The sequence below is a fragment of the Dermacentor albipictus genome, chromosome 3 (genome assembly GCF_038994185.2).
Source record: "Dermacentor albipictus isolate Rhodes 1998 colony chromosome 3, USDA_Dalb.pri_finalv2, whole genome shotgun sequence".
NCBI classification, from domain to species: Eukaryota; Metazoa; Arthropoda; class Arachnida; order Ixodida; family Ixodidae; genus Dermacentor; species Dermacentor albipictus.
Genome location: NC_091823.1, coordinates 125,204,641 through 125,229,127, shown reverse-complemented (window position 1 = coordinate 125,229,127; position 24,487 = coordinate 125,204,641). Strand labels below are relative to the sequence as shown.

Sequence of the window (24,487 nt, the reverse complement as noted above, 5' to 3'; positions counted from 1 at the left end):
CAGATATGTGTGTGTGAGGCTCTTATAAAAAACATGCGCAACACAACGTACCACGCTTTCTCAGTGAGCCCTTACGTTTCTGCGGACCAACTGCCCTGTTAGGAAATCCGTTGGAATTAGGGTACACTTTGCGTCTTTGAAGTAACGCTAAGCAATGCTATAAATACTAGCTCCACAGATCGTGATTATATGCATCCTTGAGTAGAAGGCAGAACACGCTTCCCCTGAAAGACGAGCTCACTACATTGACAAGAGCACGGTTATCCACTTCTCTAAGTATCAAGCAGTCAATGAGCATTGACTCGTACGTCAACTTTTATGCGAAGCATATTACTAGAGCTCAACCCAGCTCCTCAGGCGCGGCGGTGTCGCCTTCAATACCACGTGACGCCGTGACGTCACGACAGAGGAGAAACGGGGCTCCAACTCGCGCCTTCGCTCGCGGCGTCGCGGCGGTATATAAGCAGCTGCGCTTGCCTCTGCTAGACACTCGCGAGGTGAGATGCCTCCTGGAGACAGAGCTGCTCGTTGGAATGAGAAGCGAAGGTTGCGGCGTGCAACAGAGACTGTTTCTAGGTGGCTTTGCTACGGCGCAGCGACTACGCGCCCCGCATCGGACTCGGTGAGCGTCGAGCAACGCAGCGTTCGGCGCGACAACGAAATGTGCGCCTGAGCAAGCCCCGCACGCCTGAGCCGACGCCGACGACACCGGCTTTTCTGCGACACGAACTCCTTAGCGCTGTCGCGTTAAAATAAAGGCTAGTATGCTTCGCATCCTGGGCTTAACCTTAGCTAAGCCACAGCCATTTTTTTAGAAACTGCCACAGGTCATATTTTTTATATTATTATATTGCCTGTGAAGCATGTTTACCATGAAGCCAGTGCTGCACACATGGCATTCCTTAATGAAAGTTTGGTCATATGCGGCGCCAACTTAAATTTCCGGTAATTGCTTATGAACATCAAATATCTAACCTGTAGTGTGAAGATCGCACCTTAAGCGCTTGGTAGCAAAAACAGCGACAGTAAGATGACCACGGATTAAGCGATGAAACAAAATTTATTAGCGCGCAATGTTACATTACAGGATGGCTGCAGGCAGGTATCTGTAACGTGTTCAAATACCATTACGTCGTGGAAAATTGTAATGTTTGACCATAATATCAGCGCTCAACCAAAAATAACACTTTATCATGAAACAAAACAAAACAAGTCTGCCAATACACCTAGAATTTACATCAGCAGTGCAAAGATCATAGGACTGTGAGGGGACTCAAGATAGCTCGGCTCTCTTTTAGAGGTGAAAGGCAAGTGCACTGCGTTATTATGCGTGGAGCATGTTAGGAATTCAGAAGTTGTCCCCGACCATGGGCGCTATAACGTAAAACTATTCCAAGCTTTTCTATTCCAATTCTGCTATCAGCCCTCCATGAATGGTCAAAAACATTTTTCGACCACCCCCACTTCACCTGTCTGTCACGCGACGTCACGAAAACCACGATACCTCCCCACCTGATATGATGTGTACACACTGATTATGCATGATTTGACAGAAAAAAGAAAAACAGTTATTTCTGATTCGACCCCTTCGCGCCATTAGCCTTCGGCAATTGGTAAAAAGTTTTCGTGCTGCACCCACCTCACCTGCCTGTCAGGCGACGTCACAAAACCGCGAAAACTCACCGCGTCAAAGTGACGTGTATGCGATAAAGATGCATTAATATGCCGAACAAAACTGAATTTTCTTCGGAATAGCCGCAGGCTGCCCCGTTCCGAAAGGAATAGAAGATGGCTGCCGCCGATCACTCAGACGCTGGCTACTGGCACCTGCCGGAGAGTATGGGTGTATTTGCGTATAATAAAACTTCTTGCGTGGCCGTGTAACGTTTTCGAGCACTTTCGGCACGTTTACCCCCTCATTCTGCCAACTCTTCTTTGCTGAGGGTCCGTTTTAGCGTCATTCTTGAGCTTCCGTTGCATGCCGCCGCGATTTTCGACCAGCCACCGCAAGCTAAGTAAGGAAAAGCCGACCAATCGTAGATGCCGGCACCACCCTCTTCATCCGGTTATCGACTTTCAGTGGAGTGGCTCGGCCCCATCGAATCCCTCTCCACTTGAGCGTTCTCCTCACCTTTTGTCAGCCAATTAGATACGACAAGCCGCTCAGTGTAGGCAATGTTATTCGTTTTTCAAGCAAACAAAAGTGACCTCCTATGAACGAGCAGAGCGTTTGATTGGTCTGTTCAGATAAGCCTGCGGGTGACTGCCTGGTGCTTACGTTGGTGGTTACGCAAATTTGACGTCAGAAGATTGGAATAGAAACATATTGGAATAGTTTTACGTTATACGGCCCCATTATACACGAAGAAGGCGTGGACGCCAGCTCTAAGCAGTAAGCAGATGTTGAGTGGGCGTTAGTCCTGGTAGCCATTGCCCACTGCCGTAGAATCGGTCAGAAGTAGCACCCTGGAGTGCCAATTTTTGGTCGTGGGTTCAAATCCTCGCCACACAACTTTTTTTCCTTATTTGTGATATTCTCGCAAACAATTTCGGGACTCCAGTGACACACAACCGCGGGCATCCAATCGACCAGGATTGCGAGCCCATAACAAGAATCGCTATAAAAAAGAAAGATTTTTTTTTTCTAAACAACGATGTTGTTCATACCCTGTTTTGCGTCTTAAAGTTTTATTGATTTTCGTCATCTTGGGCTGCTCCGGGTGCAGATCACTGTCTAGAGTTATGGCTAGCATGCGCGTGTAGATGTTGCATTTATGCCCCGTGTTCATCAAATGAAGCTTCGGTCGTTTATCTGTACTCGTCTTGCCTGATCCGCCTTGCAGCTTGTGCTGTTCGCACCGTTTCTTTCCAGCTTTCAGTATTTCGCGTTCCCTCGCATGTTGCGATCTTATGTCAGCCACGCGGGTGGCCACTGCCAAAGCCAGAGAGCTTACCTGAAGGTGACCGAGTGGTGTAATCAGCAGCGGGCAGTCCAACGATTGTCGACGTCGTGCGTTCCCAGTTGTGCAACTGCCATCCGCACGTGTCGGACTCAAAGTCGCATACTCCGTCTAAACAGGAAAAAAATATATATATTGTTTTGAAATTCTAGGGTTGCACGTGCCGAACATACAATCTGACTATGAGGCATGCCGAAATAGGGGGAGTGAGTGAGTGAGTGAGCAAACTTTATTTTGAATCAGAATGATTCGCGTCCGGCGAGTTAGTGGGCTGTGGGACCCGCCGAGGTTACGGCCTAGAGTTCTTGCCTCTTGGCCGCTTCCTTGGCCCACTAGGCTGCCCAGAGTTGGCCTTCTAGGTTTGAACTGAGCACCGCGGCCTACCACCGCGCGCGGAGGCTGTCGATGGAAGCTTCGCTCGCATTGTCCTGTATTAGTTCCTGGCATTCCCATAGCATGTGTTGTAGCGTGGCTCTGGTGCCACACACTTTGCATCTATCTCTTGTGTATATTTCTGGATAAACAGCATGCATTAGTATCGGGCTCTTGTAGGATTTGGTTTGTAGTTGTCGCCACTGGACAGCTTGCGATCTAGTGAGTTGTGGATGGGGTCGAGGATAAGTGCATCTTTGCATCTTGTAATGGTTGGTGATGTCGCTGAACCTGGTCAATCTGTCTTCCCATTCCCATAGTTCGTAAGGCCCTCTCGAGAGGTCTACGTTCATCGCAGCTTGGAAAGTCAGTCCTCGAGCTACGTAGTGTGCCACCGCGTTAGGGTTGTCCTCTCCCGTTGAGTTGGCGGTGTGGGCTGGTATCCGTAGGATTTGGACGCACCTGCGTTCCCTTGTCGGTTTGCCTTGTATGAGTATGTTTAGCGCCTCAGCTGAGATCCGGCCGTTCGCGAAATTGCGTACTGCCGTCTGGGAATCGCTGATTATATATAGTATGCGTTGGTTTGGGCTATGGCTAACGCAGTAGCCACTTCCTCCACCGTTTCGATTCGTGTCGTGTTTATAGTCAAGCTTGTGCAGCCTTCTCTGTTACGTTGTGGTTGACTCCGGAATTATTCTGATGTGCTGCTTATAGGTGTCTATGTTGTACTTATAGAGTAGTCTAATAATTTGCTATCGGAATCAATGCTTAACATTTAGGTTAAAACTGCGACTATTTTATCCGTTCTCTTTATACAGTTTCATTGATTATCTATTCAGTGCCTTTATACCCTCTGAATGTGTAAGATCAAATGAGCACAAACGAACATCTTTACTGTGAGAAAAATAATCACGTACATTTTTCGTTGTCACAGCGGCTGTCGTTGAGGACGAAATTGTCTATGGCGATCACACCGGGGGTGCTGGCGTTCAGCAGAGCTTCAAACACAAGCTGGAATGCGGTATTAACGAGAAAAATGAAGTGGTTAAAATGTATAAGGGACGAACCAGGCAGCGATTAACATCACTAGTAATTGTGACACTGAACTGTCCACAATTCACAATTGCGCACACTGGAAATTTTTAGATATACCAGGTCATATTACAAAATCTTCTATCATATACATAAATGCATTTGGCGTCCACGATTTCCCACTGCCGCGGTAACAGTCTCGATATCACGCCGACCACCTTAGTGCCAGTCGCCTGCGTGTCGGCGAATCCTGAAACGCTCCTGCGCAATTGAAATTGTGTGATTACAAGGGCTGGTTCGAGTAACTCGCAATGCTTCGAGGAGTTTGTGCATGAGTTGTAGTTTAGTAGCGAAAAAGCCTTAAAAACTATGATCAGCCAACCTCGAGTTTAAAAAAATATGGAGATGGTGGATAGGCAATGCCAGTTGTAAGCAAATAAGCTAGAAGTTGTGCATATATGAACTAAGTTTTACAAACTGTGAAACACAGTGAAAAGTGACTTAAGATGTGCTTTAATTAAAAAAAAGTGGAATGCAGGGATAGATGATGCTTGCATACGATGGAACCAAAAAGTTTTGTCGGTACCTGTTCAGAAAAAGATGTGTTAAAGATATGTGCAATATTGTCAGCTCACCATCGCAATATTCCTAAGTAGGCCGTTCCTTTTACAGGAGATAACTGTGGGCGAGAGATTTGTGTTCTATATGTAAATGGCAAAGGATGCCTCCATAAAATCGAAATCTATGCATGAAGACTTATATTGTTATATATAATGCTTGACAAGGTGCAGTTTATTGTGTACTTTAGGGTCCCAACATTTCTGCCATCTAGCTCATATGCGCTTTCTGAAAACAGTATTCAAGATACCAGTGTGCGCAACCAATTCTGAGGTAGTCAATAATGCTTCGAAGCATTAGCGACAGGTTGTTGAGAAACACCGAAAGGTCTATGTGCGAATGACTGCGAGGTAACCAGTAAAGCAGCGAAAATCAATGACCGGTAACCGACCACGGGAAAGGTCTAGCTTGTCTATGTATTTTCGCTTTGCTGGAGACTGCCCCTCTTCCAAGCGTGCGCATAGCCACAGATGGTTACGCCATCTTTCTTCCGTTAATAGCTCGTGAGTTTTGTACCCAGCCAGAGAAAGAGGAGAGACTGCAATGCATTTTACAACTGTCTAAAGAATAAGTTAATGCAAAAAAAAAAGGTAGCGAGACCATAGAGCGAGCCGTTAAGGCGCACAAAGAATTCTTGGCGTGGGGAATATGGTGGCTACATTAGGGGCGCCAAACGCGCGCTTGCCGCCAATAGAAGAACTTCAATACAGTGCTCGACTGTTTTTCGGAGCATATTGGCATTGGAGAGGCACATATTTTGCAAGATGAATAGCTTTGAAAATTATTCGATGACAACTTTTCATGACGTAGTGGTACAATACTCTTCCCTTTGCTATTACAAGGCGACGCTTAAATGCAGCTTACCAAACATTTCATTTACAAGCCAAATTGAATGCCATTCATAGTTTGCATTTGACCAGATATTGCAAGAAAACAAGTTAGAGCTTCATACATTGATTGGGAAGAAACACCTGGATAGTAGCAGAACGGTCTTAGAACTGCCCAAGAACAAGACTATTAGTTTTATTATTAGCTAGAACAAGACTATTGGATATAGCACAGTTAATAGTCTTGTTGCAGCCACAGGATGTGTAGAAAGGGCCAGGCAAATGGACAGCCGCTTATTTGTGTTCATTCAAGAGGTAAGTAGGGTCGCATTAGCAGAACATATTGTGATCCTTCATTGGATATAAAGAAATTGTGCAGAATACTACATACTCAACAATGAAAGTATGCTAGAATGGTACATTGCGGAAAAAAATATAAAGGAAGCTAATTACTGGCCAGTAGCCATCCCAGCGGATGTACTTAATGGTTGCCAGTCATTTCTATACCTACTTACGATACACCTTACACGACCGCGTGCATACTCATACCTCATAAGATCGAATATTATTGAAAATCAATCGAATATGTACAGAATACAGCACCAAGACTGATATTGTCATGCTATTTTCGTCAACAAAGCCTAACTGCTCTAAAACAATCTCTCAATCTCTTTCTACCTGACATGCACAGCAAGTTTATTCGACTCTCTGATTCTGTGTATCATGATAACGATTCCACATCAGCACGCATCTTCACATATTTATATCCTTCCCCATCCGCTCACCTTGATCATGCACAGAAGGTCTGGCGCATGTTCGTTCCTACAAGTACATACGAGAACTCACCGCTAGTAGCACTCACATGCGAGCGCATTACCTGCCCCTATCGTCGTCGTAAGTGAGCTGCCTTTTTTCCAGATAGCGGTCTTTACGCACTTCAAAAACCAACGCGGCTATGTAAGCTGCGTTGCTGCGCTGAGAACATGTCAGTATTTTTTTCTACCACTGTATATTTGTTGCGCATTACTTGTGAATCATATATGGGCTGTTTTCTTTGTATGTTACCTTAACATTTGTCTTGTTCGTAACAAAGTATTTTCTGATAGCTTTATTGGTGGCTCACAATTAAGATATCTATTTAACTGAATTATTTACTTTTTTTGAAGATGTTTGGAATTGGTTAATACTAGTTCATTATTAAGTCATACATATGTATCGTCTAGATGTCGTTTACCACTGCATGGTATCCATGAACACACTGTATACAAATAGTGAACACATTCTATGTAAATGAGCCTGTGGTAGCTTAGCAGCATCTATCAGGATTAAGGCCCTCGGAAGACATCGCTTTGTTAGGTGACAGTTTGTGAAAAATCGACAATCTCGCAGTTACGTGAAGAGGAGTGCGATGCTCTGGATTAAATTGTATATAATGAAATAAGGCTCCTCACTCTAATAAAATCACACACGAGCTGATCACAATACCGGGAAATTATATATCAATGATAGGTAAGTACGGCAACCCAGTGGTTCGGGCCAATAGAGAAAATAGAAAAAAAAAACATTGCGAGGTAGTCGCAGTGAAGAGGAATACGCGGTCACAATGAAACACAGACCGCTATGGGGTCCTTTTATAGAGGGTGGTACGCGTGTACAGAGGGTAGTGATGATTCACAGGCTTGCATTTGCTAGCGCGGTGAGTTTTCCATCGCGGATGGCTAGCGCGTATTGATGGTGCGGTGAATTGAAGCTGAAGTGCGTCGGTAAATGTTTTACTTCAAAGGCCGGCTGGAAGTCTAGTGCTGTAGGTGCATGAGAACCAGACTTAAATGATACATTGCCAGAAGACAAAGAAGATGTACCCGTCAAAATGCGGGTGGCGCAGAGGAAAACAACTGGGGAATGTGGACAAAAGCGCATGATTGGCTAGCTTATTTTGCTCCCTCTACAGGTGAAACTTTGACTCAGAGAAGCGACAAAAAGGACATGCAATCAAGCCTATAAATATTACGCTAGCACTGTGCACACTGGCTGAAAAAAAAATTATTGTAAATGTAAAGTCTGGTGGGTGCTGTTTCTTGTTAATGACAAATGAGGTGTATGTTGCCCTGCTTGGGGTGCCATTGCATTTTCAATATTGTAGAGAAAAGGTGAATAACTCAGGGCCAGTCGAAGCTACTGAGGGTCGACTGAAATTGCGGGCGAGCAAGGTGAAGAAAACGTTGAAAGGAAGCTAACTTTATGTCTTGCATAATTTACCTTAGTGAGCAAACTACATAGACACGCCAGGACTGTAAAAACACCACGCTTGATAGCACGTGCCAACACGCCATTATGAATAATAATAATAATAATAATAATAATAATAATAATAATAATAATAATAATAATAATAATAATAATAATAATAATAATAATATAATAATAATAATAATAATAATAATAATAATAATAATTAACACCGCATATACACTTCTCTAGTAAGGTGTCCACAATGGCAGGAACGACAGCAAGAGAGGTGCAGGCCGTAAGCCTTTCTTGTGCCGCAGAGGTCAAGTGATTTCCCGCTTTTAACTAATCTCCCTATTCGTGCACTTCATTTCAGCATGCAAGAAGGCGTTGTGACGCAGTGCCCTACTTTTTCCACTTTGGGTCCTCGTGCTGCGTTCACCTCGGCTCGAGAAAAGTAGCGCACTGGTGTACCTGTGCGCAGGCGCTAGCTCGCAGCGGAGGTACGTTGAATCCAGAGTCACCCACAAGACGTCATCTGTGTGTAATGCGACACTGTTGATGCAGTATTATTGAACGAATTATCGTTCTCTATCTTCCTCGGCACATCGCCACCAATCGTCGCCAACCGCTTTCAGGGAAAAGTCCAGATCACTCCAGGGACTGGTGGAAGTACTCTTACGGGCAACTCGCTGATTTAAAAAAAAAAAAGATGCAGAGGGCCCGCTACATTATAGGCGGTAAGGCGAACTAACCCAAATCGAATCAGATTGCTACTGTACTAAAGTGACGCGAAATTTGAAGACATCGAGCATTGAGTCCTTCATCGAAAGCTAGCGAAGTCGTCTTTACGAAATTTGCCGTAGCTTTATATATGGACACAAGTATTCCAGGTTAGGAGACCGCCTTTGCAGACATCGTAGGCGTGTATGCCTTTTTTAAAGCTACAATGGATAATTAAATGCAGTAACCAAATTCAGGGGCCAACCTGATGAGGATCCTCGGAGTACAGCTGTAGCCGACCTCGGTTCCACTCCTTGCCCTGCGGCCCTTGGCGCATCCACAGCAGATCATCGGACGAATTAACCACACGCCGCAAAAGTTTGAGCGTGCCGACATTCGGGTGCCACATGTTGTACCTGCAAAGGCAATTGAAGCTTCTCACTTTTCTTAGCGGTGATGAAAAGAAAACCGCGAAAAGGTGCGCGACATGCTGCTCTTAATCATGCGTTCTTTGTTACCTCCTATAGTGGATGATCTTAAGATGTGTTACCTTGAACCCTGCTAAATGTTGGGGCCCGTATTCAGAAGAGCGTTCTTACCATTACGTGGTCCGTATCAACGCAGCTGTCAGTGAAGCGGGATGTCCGGCACACTATTACCGGTGGTAATAAAAATCGGGCTCCTCGGTTAACCCCCCTTTCTTCTCGTTTATTACATAACGAGGGTCTCGAATCCGGCAACACTGATGCCTTCAGGTAGCATGTGTGGGTTTATTGACCAGTTGCCTTCACCCAAACAGATCAAGTTCTCGTAATGCCTGCAGCAAAAAGGACGTTCCACGTCCGCTGTCAAAGGCTGCGAGTGGTGGCGCTGGCTCCCAGGGGTCTACTAGGGCACACAAATACCCAAGAAAGTGGATGGGGAAACGGCGCCGCTCTAGCTCAATATGTAGAGCATCGCACGCGAAATGCGAAGATTGTGGGTTGGGTTCCCACCTGCGGCAAGTTGTTTTTTCCTGCACTTCAATTTGCATTAGTTTATCGTTTCGTTATTTCCTTAATTAAGCACAAGTAATTTCCCCTATGTTGGCCTTGGTTTCAATGTTTGTTGGCTTCTTATGATATGACTAATAAAAATCGGGCCCCTCGGTTAACCCCCTTTCTTCTCGTTTATTTATATATATATATATATATATATATATATATATATATATATATATATATATATATATATATATATATATATAAACGAGAAGAAAGGGGGTTAACCGAGGGGCCCGATTTTTATTAGTCATATCATAAGAAGCCAACAAACATTGAAACCAAGGCCAACATAGGGGAAATTATTATACATATATATATATAAATATATATATATATATATATATATATATATATATATATATATATATATATATATATATATATGAAGAACGCAGTTTTGTACGGCGTACGCACTCTTTTCTCATACTCATCTTAATATCGCGGAGTTCACTGTTTCCTGATGGTGCACAATAAATGTTTTTCTGTCCGAGTAACTAATCGCTATATGAGGAATAGCGGCAGCTAGACGAGTTCCCAAGTTTTATGTCACTGGACTGTTATTCGCATCACTGCCACACACCATGATTGGACATAGAACAGTTGTTGTGGTACGTATCACTTCTGCTATAGACATGCCGAAAGCAAAAAAAAAGAGTACTTTAGAAGGACAAAAAAAAAAGAAAATGCACCACTATAGTCCTATGCAAGATTTTAATTTACAGTTTCATTCATTCCTGAGGTATGAACTGAATATTCATGCATACCATCAGCGAACTCATTCACTGATACAGGGTTTACTTGGGATTCAGCGTCTAATTCCATTACTCTTTTTTTTCTTTTTTGAATGGAATGGTCGATATACCGGGCGCGACTTACCAAAATGTGAAGCAACGGCCAGTGTCTGGCGTTGGACTCATACGGACGGAAACGAGACGGGCAGTACTTATCCTCGGCGCGGTGTTGATGGCATAGATGTAGGCTCCTGCACAACGTTTGGAGCCATAAGCACATGCACAGTCCTTCAATTTTGAAACGAGTGAAAGATGAGGTAGGCTGAGTTACGCTGAGTGTTGCAAACAAGCACGCCAATAAAGGGCCCACACACTGTACGTAATGAGCCGGCGGACGGAAAATGTGTGATCAGAATCGCACATGGAAGCGTAATAATCACCCTGATTTAGCATTGTGCCAACTGCCGGCAGGTATCTCGGCCATGGCGGCCACATTTAGGTGGGGGCGAAATGCGAAAACACCCGTGTACTTAGATTTAGGCGCACGTTAAGGAACCCCTCATGGTCCAAATTTCCGGAGTCCCCCACTACGGCGTGCCTCATAATCAGAAAGTGGCTTTGGCACGAAAAACCCCACAATTTAGTTAACTTCTTAACTGCAGCCGTGATCCGCGATGCAAGGGCCAGTGGTATAAAAGAGAAAATGACAAAAAGCGCGAAAGAAGTGCTGTTTCTACAAACTTTGCTTATTCTTTTAATGCAGGCATCTGGGAAGTTACACCTATTTGCGATGTGCCACAGAGCACACAGGTAGCCTGTGAGCAAAACTCTCTCTTGTATTATTTCAACAGACTAATATTACAGAATTTATTTGGTACAGCGATAAACGCTGCCAATGCGACAGACACCTCGAAATGTGAAAGAAAGCTTCTGGTATTGGCATTTTTTCTTCTGCTCTGGACTGGTCATCCCGAATTATAATTTTCCGCGCTTCTTATCCGCATTTCTGGCTGAATTTCTAGCGGTTGCATTAGCCCTAGGCAAACTAAATTCACAAATGTCGACAGCGTTCATAATAATGGAGTCTTTATCTTTATGCTCATCGCTCAAAGTAATCATGGCAAATCGCCGTAAGCTCGGCCACAAACTTTACCGGCACAGCACAGGGAAGTCGAGGGAGGCCGGGAGGCCAAGCTGAGCTGAAATTATCTCCACAAGCCAGTGAACACAAGTAGGATTTTAGTAAGCACCTTTGTGGGAGGCACTGTCGACGGGCCGCCATGGGAGCCCGGGAAGCTTAGAAGCTCCGGTATGGGGAAGCCACTTCTCGTCATCCTCCCGATTCTCTGGGAACCAGCCGCATTCCGTGTAGTCGGAGAAGTCGCAACTTACTTGGCGAGCCGCTTCCCCTAACAAACAAACAAAAAAGAGACTCTACAATTGATTTTGATTTTTATAGTGACAAAGCTAACTACCGCAATGTGTTGGGTACAAAACATATCGCATGAGTAATGTGGAGAATTTCGCGCACGTAGGTTGTTAAATTCGTTACGCATCGCGAGAGCTCAGTGACTATAGCGTTGGGCTGCTTAGCTGGAAGTCGCGGGTTTCATCCCAGCCCCAGTGGCCGCATTCCGATGGGGAAGGAACGCGAGATCGCTCAAGTACAGTGCGTTGGGCGCGCCTAATAAAAATCTAGCTACCAAAATTATTCCCGACTTCCCCACTACGGCGTGCCCCGTTATTAGATCGTGGTTTTCATATAAAATATTTTTAATAGCGCAAGTACTTGGGGAAGAAAAGAACACAAAGAAAGAAAAAGCTTTAACTTCCAATCTTGCTTCATTTTTTTTCGCACGTAGTTGGGCAATAAAAATATTTTACCCTGATATATAAACACGGCCAAATCGTTGCGGTTGTAGTACGTAAAAACCCCAGAATTTCATTTAATTTATAGTCGTTGCTGGCTCGGTGGCGGCTGTCATATGGTGATGTTAAATAGACGCTGCAGAAAAACACTTGATCAGTTTAAGACTGATGTAGCATTCTTGAAAAACTCAATTTTGATTCATTTAGCTGTAACAAGTTGATTATTGTAAGAGAAAATGTGTGTAACAGTTGAGTTGTTCGAATATCGTGCCCAAACTCCAGCACGGGTCCACCAGGGTGACGTCGCATGTGTTAAGCTATATTTCTTTTTTCTTGCATTCTGAAAGTTGTGCTCAGTAAGTGTTCTTGAAACGTTTTAAGTGTTTGGCTCTTTTTACAGTACAGTGCATCTTTAGGAATAAGCAACGGCTTACGCGCGAACAGGCATTGCTAAAGCGCATGGTGTGACAGTGAGCTAGTGTATGAACTTTAACCGACGTCACCAGCTGCCTTTCGCTTTGGCGTATTTCTTTTTCTTTTTTTTTTGCCTCCTTTCACGCTAACAGTGACTATTGGTAAGGTCGTTCAGGTGCTGCAGAAGGATAATTTACTAGCGAGGCTGGAAACTGTTTTTCTCTTTTGCTGTCCCTTTAAGGCGTGTGTGCGAAATCATTCAAATGGCGCATGCACTCGAAAAACTGAGTTCACGGGTGTTACCTTGCCTCATGGGTAGCACCCCTACATTTGGGGCCATAAGAGTTTTTATTGCGTACGACCGCGATCTCTAACTGCGCGTGCGATTGGAGAATGCGCATTTGACAGTTCTGTAATAATTACGACCACTTTGGGCACCAACAAATATGTGACACGAGAATTTGACAGTGACAACTGTGAAGGTTTACTTACTGCACCATTCGTGTCATCTAGCGCAGCTGTAGTCATTCTTACTTAGCACAAAATGTCGGCCACGAAGAAAACTTCATTGGTCCTCACCAACCATTTGGTCTTACCTTTTGAACGTGAAGGTCTTTTCATGCGACAAGCAAACACCTTGTATACAACCATAAAGGAGCAAAAATCTGCATAATGTATAGTACAGCCAGCTAGGGCCACTGTTCATTGGACAATTTCTACTATGCTATTCAAGAGAAACTGTATCTCCTTCCTTTAGCATTGCGCTGGAAGATAAATCAATTGTTTCAGTCAATCTCATAGCATATTGGTTAGTGCGGCTGCCCGAGGTGGGAAATGTGCGTGGAACCTCCTATCAAAGACGTTCGCTGAAATTGTCGACAGAAAATGATTACATAGCTGTACAGCTAGCGGAATGCAGCTTGGAGAGAGTGCTCTACACGTTAACGATGACACATGATCAATGCTAGAAGAGTACGCACTTAGTGCCAGAGTTGCAAGAACAATCAAAATTTGGATTGTCGACCGTAGAATTTACGAATTATTCAACACGGAACATTACTCGGGCTTGTTGCTATTCCATAATAGGTGTCTAGCACACACAGAACAGAAACACAGCATAATGGACCGTTAAAAGGCTAGCTCAAATTTGTGTACCCTCTTCAAGTTATATCTATATGTAAAATATTTCCACAATATCCTTCTAGCACACAAAAAACCTAGTAACAGTAGAAATACTGGACAATGCAATAAACCTAAACGGATGGCCTTTTAAGTGGCACTCTTAATACAACCGGCTGTTGTATGTCCTACGTTGCACCCGGAACACTTTGTCTTAGTCTGTTTATCGTATTTTTTTGTGTGTGTGCTAGCCAGTAATTATAAATTGGACACGGCTTTCCTTCTTGGCTTCGTTTCAATTAAGCAACTTAGAATAAGGCATGGCAAGTCTGCAGAGTTGCAGTGAACACGTGGGCAAATTATCAAAGTCCCGAGTGCTGCAAATATGTCAGTTATAAGGCCTGCAATGTGCCAACAAATCCAGTAGACAAACTGATACATGGTTCTTTTATCTAGGTGCTTAAGGAAGGTATGCCTTAATTGCATACGGCCTTCACTTCTTGCTCCCTTGGAATGTTTTAACTGACCTTTGTCTTGCAGTGCGCTGGCATCAATACAGCTATATTAATACCCCTTGTTTTCTTTGAGAGAGATTCTTCCATTCATTGAGTAAGAAAAGCAAACAGGCAGATTATTAAAGCAGGAAGGAAACGTTAACGCAGTTCTCATCGAAATTACATAGGTCGTCACAAATATTAATATAAGTGCTTGTTATAGCAATATAAAATCTACATATGTATGTGAAGATTTCTATGTTCTATAGTAGCTTTATTGTTGCATCTCATATACTGAATACATGCCACTTGCATAGGTCTTTTAAAACTTAGTTTCTGTCTCACACAGTTGCCTAATTTTGTTTTTATGTTTCGTTACAAGCAGCAATATTTTCAAAAAATATGTTGGCACAGCCACTTATCTGCCAAGCATATCTACGCTGAACGCTTCAAGTTCAATGCTGCCAAGTACAGTGCAAGTGCTTATATGTGCCAGTGGTGTTACCTCGCTGATACCTTTCTGGTAAAGCCAGTGCCATCTACATTGAAAACCTTTCACCCCGCAACATAATACAGCATTATAGAATAATACAGCATAATACATAATACAGTACATATAACAGCAATATAGAAGCAAATGCGTTCACATTGACAACATTTCAATTACCAGCCTAGTACAGTGGGTACAGTGCGTCATCCGTAGCCAGCGCGAAAGCAGAAAGTTAAGTGGTGGGATCACAGCGCGTTCATCAATGGAATACAGTCTGGACTGTGTACCAAATATTGCTTTTTGTGAGATTCGCCTTCACTTGACAGGATGTATGCCCTAGGCTGCATGTTTGAGAATTGTATTCCAGGTATACTCTTTAGTTTAAGAGTTTAGACATGTGCGTGCGTGCGTGTGTGCGTGCGTGCGTGCGTGTGTGTGCGTGTGTGTGTGTGTGCGCGTGTGTGTGCGTGCGTGTGCGTACATGTGTGTGTGTGTGTATGTGCGTGTGTGTGCGTGTGTGTGTGTGTGTGTGTGTGTGTATGTGTGTGCGTGTGTGTGTGTGTGTGTGTGTTTGTGTGTGTGTGGAAGAGCGTTCTAGAATTATCCTATCGCAAAAGCGTTGTCTACTAGAGGCGGTCGTAGACGCTTCTGGTTGGCCTCCTGCGCATGCGTAAAGCAAGATGATGGAAAAGCGTCACACATAACGCATTGTGCAATGAAAGTGCCACAAACAATCGCCTCCCGTAGCAGGATAACCGCTTTCTTGAATTGCAAGCGGAATAGGTCTTTAGTCTGTATTCCTAGCAGCGTAGAAACAAACAGCCATCTCAATAATTATGACAAAGCATACCAAATCCTTTGACCTCAGCTTAAGATGAGATTTAGCTACGACGGCTTTTTCCACATTTTTCTTGCTGACAGAGCGGAGAGTCAGTAAGAAGCGCAAATTCCAATCAAAATCAAACGGTTTGGGGTGCCTAGACGTATACGTCAGTATACGTATAGTATACATAGTAGAGTATACACATACTATATACATACTATAGTATATAGCATAGTATATCGTATAGTATACAGTATACGTCACAGTCTATCTCAAAAGTCAGACATGAGCATGAGTTCAGACTTGTTCTGTGGTCCACAGACGATCAAAAGTTATGCTCTCACAATGCTATGGCAATACCTTTACTTGACCGAGACATAGAATGCTTCAGTTAATGTTTTATTACTCGCTGGCGAGTTACAGTTTATATTGTGGCACATTAGTGCCACCTGGGTTTCACGCGCTACTTACTACAAGAACAATTAAGTTCGTATTTTTTGACCGACTACTTATCGAAATGCAAACGCTATTTCTGTTTTGACCAGTTAGTTGTTGATTCATTTTTATTCGAATTTTCTTGTGCAGCTGCTCTGTGCAAAACAGTTTAAAAAGAATTACGCACATTCAAATCACGTGCTAGAACTTAAGCAGTGAGGCTATCGTGAAGTGGTTAATGAAACAGTGCACAACTAAATGCGATGCGTAGAACCCTCTTTATTTCTATTTATGCAACGACCGCCCCATTTCATTTAGAAATACCCCATGCAATATCACTGAGTATACCATTTATGTTCATAGCATGGCACTTCTCGATCAAAAATGATTTCTTCACCTATCCATGCATAGTTTCTGAAAGGGCTTCTCACGCGAATCACAATTGCCCATTTTTCATCACTTACATGTTAACCTTACATTTCGCAAAAGCCTTTGGTGAACTGTTAAATAAAGGATACATTACATTGCCGCGCAACTGGCCGCTCGAGGCACTTGCGTCAATTCGCAGGCTTCTTTCACGCGAGGAAAAACACCTTTATGTAGAACGTATAGAGCACCAGAAAGTTATATCGGGAGTTTTTCATGCCACTCAACAATTTTTTTAATTCACATTATTTATGAAATTATAATATTCGAGAAGTTGAATAAATAATTAGGACTATATATATATATATATATATATATATATATATATATATATATATATATATATATATATATATATATATATATATAAATATATATATATATATATATATATATATGACTAACCAATAAATCAGGATATGTTTGCGGTCGTCATTCACTGCTTAGTCGCGCACACGGAATATGCACTCACTTTCCTTCATATAGGTTGCTTTGCTGCAACTTATATTTTGTGGGTATATACCGCTTCCACATATTGCTGTACGTACGCCGACACACACGCATATATATACATACCATCACGGGCAAGAACAGGAAAGCTTCGTTTGTAAAGCTTTCTGTTACCCATGCCTGATCAAAACACATCGCAATCACAATAAATGCGTAAATAAATGTACTCACATCCTTCACTTTGACTATCTGGGTGACACATGCTGTACTCGGGCCGGTCTATGCTCACGCCAGCAGTGTTTGCCATGTACACGAACTGCGAAAAAGAAACAGTGTTGCCATTTTTCTATCAGATAGTATGAACTTTCTATAGTGGCGTTCGATAGGAAAGAAAAAAGTTTTGCCTGAGAGATTTCTTCAAGCGATCATAATCAATAAAAAATAAATAAACAATAAGATAAATAAATAAATTGGTCATAGAAAAGTGACATATTAGGATAAACATAGTATATATTTCAGTATCTTCGTGAATATATTGTTACGGCGGAGCCAAGATCGGCGCCAGTCAGAAGAAGACGATTTCACGTGTAGAGTTCGAATCACCATCACCAACCATCTTCTTTATACATCCCTGTCTCTCGCATAAATATTCTAAATACACCTTTATATGTGACTTCTGCAACGTAACAAATTGGTGAGAGGTGCGGCTTCGCCACGAAAAACAACAACGGAGCTCCGGAGGGATCGGCACCTCGGACTAGACAACATGACGGACAAAACAGGACCCGACATCGCGCGGCCCATATCAACACCTACAACGGCTGCGGTTGTGCTGGATAAGCGGCGGGATCAAGGAACGTTCTGCGACACCGACCGCCTCGACATGGACGACTGGATCACCACGTGTGAGCGTGTAAGTGCCCACAACAAATGGGATCCGACGATTACGTTGGCTAACTTTGTCTTCTACCTGCAAGGCACGGCGAAGGTGTGGTATGAGAACCACAAGGAAGAGCTTAACAACTGGGACACGATGCATAAACAAGACGGCTGTCGAGAGTAATTCCACCTCTAGACGTCAAATCGTCTTCTTTTGACTGGCGCGACCCTTGGTTGCGCCGTAACAATATTAGAGGCTCTGCTAAGTGAAGTATCCATCAGGACTCGATAGCACTGCCATTGAAAAAGAAACAAAAAAACTCGGCCAAAGCTTAGCACCTTTAACTCACCAAATATACTGACCTCTCGAGAGTTGACCACGAGCGTCAAGGGCAAGCTTGCACACTCATTTATGAAAGTGACGTTTATATACCTCGTATCTCTTACAACGTTCCGACATAGTTCCTACTGTGATACTCCTCTACACACTCAAGGTCTACACTCCTCAAGTTTGCTGTTAGATGCCGCCACAGTTGGCAATGTCCGGCTATAATTCTGTGAACAAAAGAGCAACTTATGGTGGGATCGAATCGTTGTTTTCCCCCCGTCGTGGTAGGCTTGCGGCTACGGTGTCACGCTATTAAACCCTAGGACGCGAGATCGAGTCACGCAAGCGGCGACCGTATTTCGATGGCGATGAAATGCAAAAACGCTGGTGCATTCGTCCGGAGTGCTCACTAGGGGCGTGTCTCATAATTAAATCATGATTTTGGAACGTAAATCTCCAGAATTTAGTGTTTTTTATGTCTGTTCTCCAGCACAACAGCCCAATACTCTAACCATTCGGCTGTACGCGTCTGTAAAGCCAAAGTCATTCTTTAACAAGTCTGATGCGCATGTCACGTCCCAGTTGCTCGTATACAGTCTACCCAGACAGCTATAGCGCTTTGGGACGCCACCTTCGGGATCGGTCCACGTAGGCCAGAAGGTCTTAGGCCAGAAGTTCATATCACCGAAATGGTTGTAGTCTACCTATAATGCCATCGTAATAAAATAGGAAGATGACTTAGGTAAATCCTTATAGCAGCACATTGAAGAGTGTCAGTTCCGTGAAGTAAAAGCAGGTGACTACCCTTTGAAACAGGAAGAAAAGTGAAGTTTTCTCATGCATTTTAAGTGCAACATCAACGAAAGTGATGTTTCACACTATAGACACGTGTACTCATTTAACCTTTTTCCGAGGACTGCATTTCACGCTGCTAATAACTTATGTTTCACTCAGCGCAAGACGTGCCTGTTTGATTTTGGAACTGACTCGAATGTTACCGTTGATTCTACCTGTTATGTATGTTCGTTTGCCGAACTTTATGTAATCAGATTGTATGAGCGACGCGAATGGTGTAGCACTTTCTGTAAGGCACGCGGGCGCCAGCGATTACGCTGGAGCGTTCGACGACTGATATATATGAGTATATGTATAAAACTGATGCATAAAAGCGGATGCCCTTGACCCACCGATCATATTTCGACGATCGCTGGCTGTGCTCACCGCTATCGTTGTGCGGCGAGTGGCACTCTTTTTTTTTTTATGGACACAACTTCGCCCAGTGAAGAGGTAGCGTTTTGAAGTCACGCTTTTGAGAGTGTGGTATTCTACGCGGTCACGACAACGTGACACTATATACACTGTAATTTTCCACCATTGACCACGTCTATTCACTTCCCTGCCTAGGTACCATTTTCTATGTGTAAAACTGCTATGGTAGTTACATATAGGTCATGCAGGTCGATGCCAGAAAGGATTTAAGAGACCACTGTACGAATTGAGGATGGTAAAATTTCAGTGTTTCTACAAGATATTTTACGCATTAAAGTTAATTTAGCCATTGTTCAATAAATAAATTTAGCAGGCTGCTTTCACTAATAAATTGAATATCACGATTGGCTGGTACGCTGCACGGACTTAGAATACTAATCTTTTTTTTGACAAAAATATAAAGTTAGACAATTAACGCACGTCAATACAATGCCAGGTCTTAGTCAAAGGTCCCAGTTTTATGTTTCTGTGTCGTGGAGCCACACTGCATAGCGTTACACAGGCGCCCGAGTTATGTCTGCTTATGTAACGGAACAAACGCCTTTCAATAACACATTGAAAGGCGTTTGTTCCGTTTCAGCCCCTTTGTACATACGGAATGTTTCAACGCTCCACAAACGCATCACAAAAATAAAAGAACAGTTCCAATTATCATTTCACATATTGAGTGCGAATTAAACAAGCTAGAACATGTTCAACCGGTTTATTCACAGTTGCAAAATTACTTGAAATAATCGCATTCACGAGCTCGCGCCAATTAGGTCTTAGCCAACCGAATTCAACTGCTACGAAAAGCATATTTTGCCTTGTGAACAAGGGATGGAGTTCACGAAACTTCTTGTTCATGAAAATTGTTAAACTTGGGCCTGCTGCCGTTTTCATCAGGTTTGACACAACGTGTTCAGCTTCCATGCATGTCTCTTTAGAAACAATGTTGCCGTAAGACATTATTCGCAAACAGAGTCAAAAATTTAGTATTGCGCCGTAACACCGTCGTTGTAGTAAGAGAATACCCAGCTCATTATAGGGCGGGCAATAGGCGGAACTATTTCTCTGCAGTTCTTTTTTCATATCACTGTGATATAGTTGATATAACTAATTGCAGGGGAAAGCTGGATGAAAGAGTAGCAACCGCAATGGAGCACTCATGAAGCAATTATCAATGTGGCCAGAGCAAATATTTTCGGAATGGATACAATTATTGTTACATTACATTAGAAATATTGAAACTTCAACATAGAAATAGGCCTCTGCATATGTTGCCATGCATACGGACTGTATGTAAATTTCATTCTACACATATTACAAAACATTGCGATGGCTCTTTAAAAATTCTGTGTGTGAGACAACATGCATTTGCAGACACTTTAACTAGATGGTACCACCGAATCGCGGGAAGCTCGGCATCACGCGTTTATTATCGCACCTATCCGGCGGCGCTTCTACTACTGATTCCTACGGGGAACTCAACTTCAGCCGTGCTCGACATTACAAAAACAGCTTCGTTATATAAAGGCATTTTCTTTTCATCTCATGATACAATCTAGTTTTGTGCTGTTATCAATTTTTTTTTTCGAATTTAAGTAGGGTCAGGCGTCTTAACGGGTGTCATGCATCGAATCAATGTATCGTTGCGACTACGTTATGTTCGCGAGTCTATGCATAGTGCTATGAAGTGCTTTTTCTCTAGAGGTAATTATACTGGCTATTATCATTATTTACCAACGGACCGCGTTGGAGCGTGGTAACTGCAGAATTAATGTCCAGCATCATCAAAAATTCTGGAAGAGTGTTAGGCTCGTATAAACATTGCGGCCGCTGAAGGTCAACGTCGGGCGTGCTGATATGGCGTTTTTTTTTAACCTCATTTGGCCAGGTAAAAATATATTTGGCGGTGTCTTATCCGGCGAATTGTAGTCCGTGTGCTTATTACAGAACGACGTGTCGTGATCTCTAGTGAGACTGGATTTCGCGCATTAGGAATGACATCATTACACCGTGTTAGCGTAATATGCGCATGTAATCGCGTAGTCTTGAGGAAACAATGTCATATATATATATATATATATATATATATATATATATGACATATATATATATATATATATATATATATATATATATATATATATATATATATATATATATATATATATATATATATATATATATACGCCCGAATTTACCGATCATGCGATAGAACAAGGATGTAGGAGGATTTTGCGTGAGAAGTTGCAAAAATACGCGCCGTAGTATCCCTCTAAAGGCGCACCATTGACCACAAGGGAAATGTTGGATATATTTACACAATATAACGCTCGTATAGTGCGTAATGGCCCGTAACGGTTTATGTGTTCGCGGTCGCAAAGGTTGCGGTGCGCCTCATGGCGCTGGTGTTCTCCGCTATCCTTCTTTATGCTCACCATGACAACCGGCCCAGGTCACGTGACCTCCAAAACTGGGCGCATCCGCGTAGTTTCGGTGCACTCGCCGGCCTGTTCGACGCGGGAGCGGCGCATGTGCCGTCGGAACTGGGACAACAATGTGGCAGCGCCGACAGCGAAGGCCTGAATGCGCCTCGGGGGTCCGCGTAATTACTAGCACAGTTAAAATGCAATGGTAAAGCAGCGTAGCACTGCCCAAAAGTCACTGCTGCTACCGCAAGCTAGAGAATGCCAGGATAGAGAAGAACACTGCAAAAAAATTATAATGAATTAGCAATACTTTAGGGCACGCGCAGCAGTTTGAAATTCCATAACGCTAAAACGAGTTTTGTTTTCTTTTCATTTTTTTCCTTTACCATGTGAGTTCCCAGAGAATGCCGATACTAAGAATCGCCCAATGAAATACAGTTGTGCTGATTTGGCAGCAGGACCCTCCGATCATTATTCAACATATGTTAGGCGAGAAGAGTGAAGAAAGTTTCACTGTCTGAACAGGGGATTCTATGCGAAGCTCACCTGAACTCCAGTTTTCCAGTTTCCAGTTTTCACTGAAAGCTTGACCCATTTCCCGGAGGCTTCCGCTGCGGCGATAGTTGCCAGAATTTTGAAAGCGTGCCGTCTGGTCCGGTCGACCGGACGATGTTGAAGTCCGAAAGTCAGTTGCGCGCTCCCTGTAAATCATCATCATCATTATCATCATCAGCCTGGTTGCGCCCACTGCAGGGCAAAGGCCTCTCCTATACTTCTCCAACTAAACTGGTCAGGTACTAATTGTGGCCATTTTGTCCCTGCAAACGTCTTATTCTCATCCGCCCACCTAAGTTTCTGCCACCCCCTGCTACGCTTCCCTTCCCTTCGAATCCAGTCCGTAACCCTTAATGACCATCGTTTATCTTCCCTCCTCATTACATGTCCTGCCCATGCCCACTTCTTTTTCTTGATTTGAACTGAGATGTCATTAACTTGCGTTTGTTCCCTCATCCAATCTGCTCTTTTCTTATCCCTTAGCGTTATACTCATCATTCTTCTTTACATAGCTCGTTGCGTCGTCCTGAATTTAAGTAGAACCCTTTTCATGAGCCTCCAGGTTTTTACCCCATAAGTGAGTACTGGTAAGACACAGCTATTATACACTTTTCTCTTGAGGGATAATGGCAATCTGCTGTTCATGATCTGGGAATGCCTGCCAAACGCACCCCAGCCCATTCTTATTCTTCTGATTATTTCTGTCTCATGATCCGGATCCTCAGTCACTACCTGCCCTAAGTAGATGCATTCCCTTACCATTTCCAGTGTCTCGCTAGCTATCGTAAACTAATGTTCTCTTCCGAGACTGTTAAACATTACTTTAGTTTTCTGCAGATTAATTTTTAGACCGACCCTTCTGCTTTGCCTCACCAGGTCAGTGAGCATCCATTGGAATTGGTCCCCTGAGTTACTAAGCAAGGCAATATCATCAGCGAATCGCAAGTTACTAAGGTATTTTCCATTAACTCTTATCCCCAATTCTTCTCAATCCACGTCTCTGAATACCTCCTGTAAACATGCTGTGAATAGCATTGGAGAGATCGTATCTCCCTGCCTGATGCCTTTCTTCATTGAGATTTTGTTGCTTTCTTTCTTGATCGGCTTTTTCTCATCGATCAACTCTTCTCAACTCATTGATCGGCTTCTTATGTACCAATTTCTTCCATTCCCTCCTCATGTCTAGGCTAATTCGAGTTCTTACCACCCAGGGTCACTACAGTGCACCTTCCCGAACACGTCCACATCTTGTATGATGCCAGGGTTAGCGCAGAGTATAAAGCCTATTTCATTTCTAGTCTCGCCATTCGGGCTCTTCCACGTCCACTTTCATCTATCCCGCTTGCGGAAGAAGGTATTGATTAACCGCATATATGATTCTGTTCTGCAAACTCTACTAATAGCTCTCCCCTGCTATTCCTAGAACCTATGCCCTATTCCCGCACAGACTTGTCTCCAGCCTACTTCTTGCCTACCCTGGCATTGAAGGCGCCCATCAGTATAGTGTATTTTGTTCTGACTTTATCCATCGCTGATTCCACGTCTTCATAGAAGCTTTCGACTTCCTGGTCATCATATGTTAATACGTGCGTGAATAACGAGATTTGCATTCTCTGTTATCAAGATGTCAAGTTACCACCGGTTTTTGACTGTGACTGGATATCAAGGCATTTCCGCTAAAGAGACCTTTGCGCCGAAGATGAAATCTCACCGCAGAAATAAACTGTTCTTACGTTCAACATGGTTTCAACACGTTTTAATAAAAAGAAGTAATAAGAAATATAGGGCGTCAGATTTAAGCATCTGTAGCTTTAGGTATCAAATGGCAAAACTAGGTAACTAGTGCGGAGCTACGCTTGAGTACTTTCGCGTGCGAAACACTTTCAAAGAATATTTAATTATAACGGCTTTGTACGAATGAAGCTTCAGTTCGCAAATGATAAAGACATCGGAAACACCTCAAGGAATAGATGGTATTGTTTCGTTC

At 43.2% G+C, this 24,487-nt stretch overlaps 1 protein-coding gene across 1 annotated transcript in view; it reads right to left on the bottom strand.

Annotated features, from left to right (window-relative positions):
• Positions 1 to 24,487, bottom strand: part of LOC135909443 (MAM and LDL-receptor class A domain-containing protein 1-like) — a 240,271-nt gene that overhangs the window by 27,724 nt on the left and 188,060 nt on the right. Inside the window, exons 47-53 of the mRNA XM_065441401.2 lie at positions 22,492 to 22,646; positions 17,287 to 17,371; positions 11,786 to 11,944; positions 10,681 to 10,786; positions 9,027 to 9,177; positions 4,250 to 4,343; positions 2,955 to 3,071 (exon numbers count right to left, since the gene is read on the bottom strand). Of these exons, the coding sequence (XP_065297473.2) occupies positions 2,955 to 3,071; positions 4,250 to 4,343; positions 9,027 to 9,177; positions 10,681 to 10,786; positions 11,786 to 11,944; positions 17,287 to 17,371; positions 22,492 to 22,646 (867 nt within the window). The remainder of the gene's footprint in view (positions 1 to 2,954; positions 3,072 to 4,249; positions 4,344 to 9,026; positions 9,178 to 10,680; positions 10,787 to 11,785; positions 11,945 to 17,286; positions 17,372 to 22,491; positions 22,647 to 24,487) is intronic.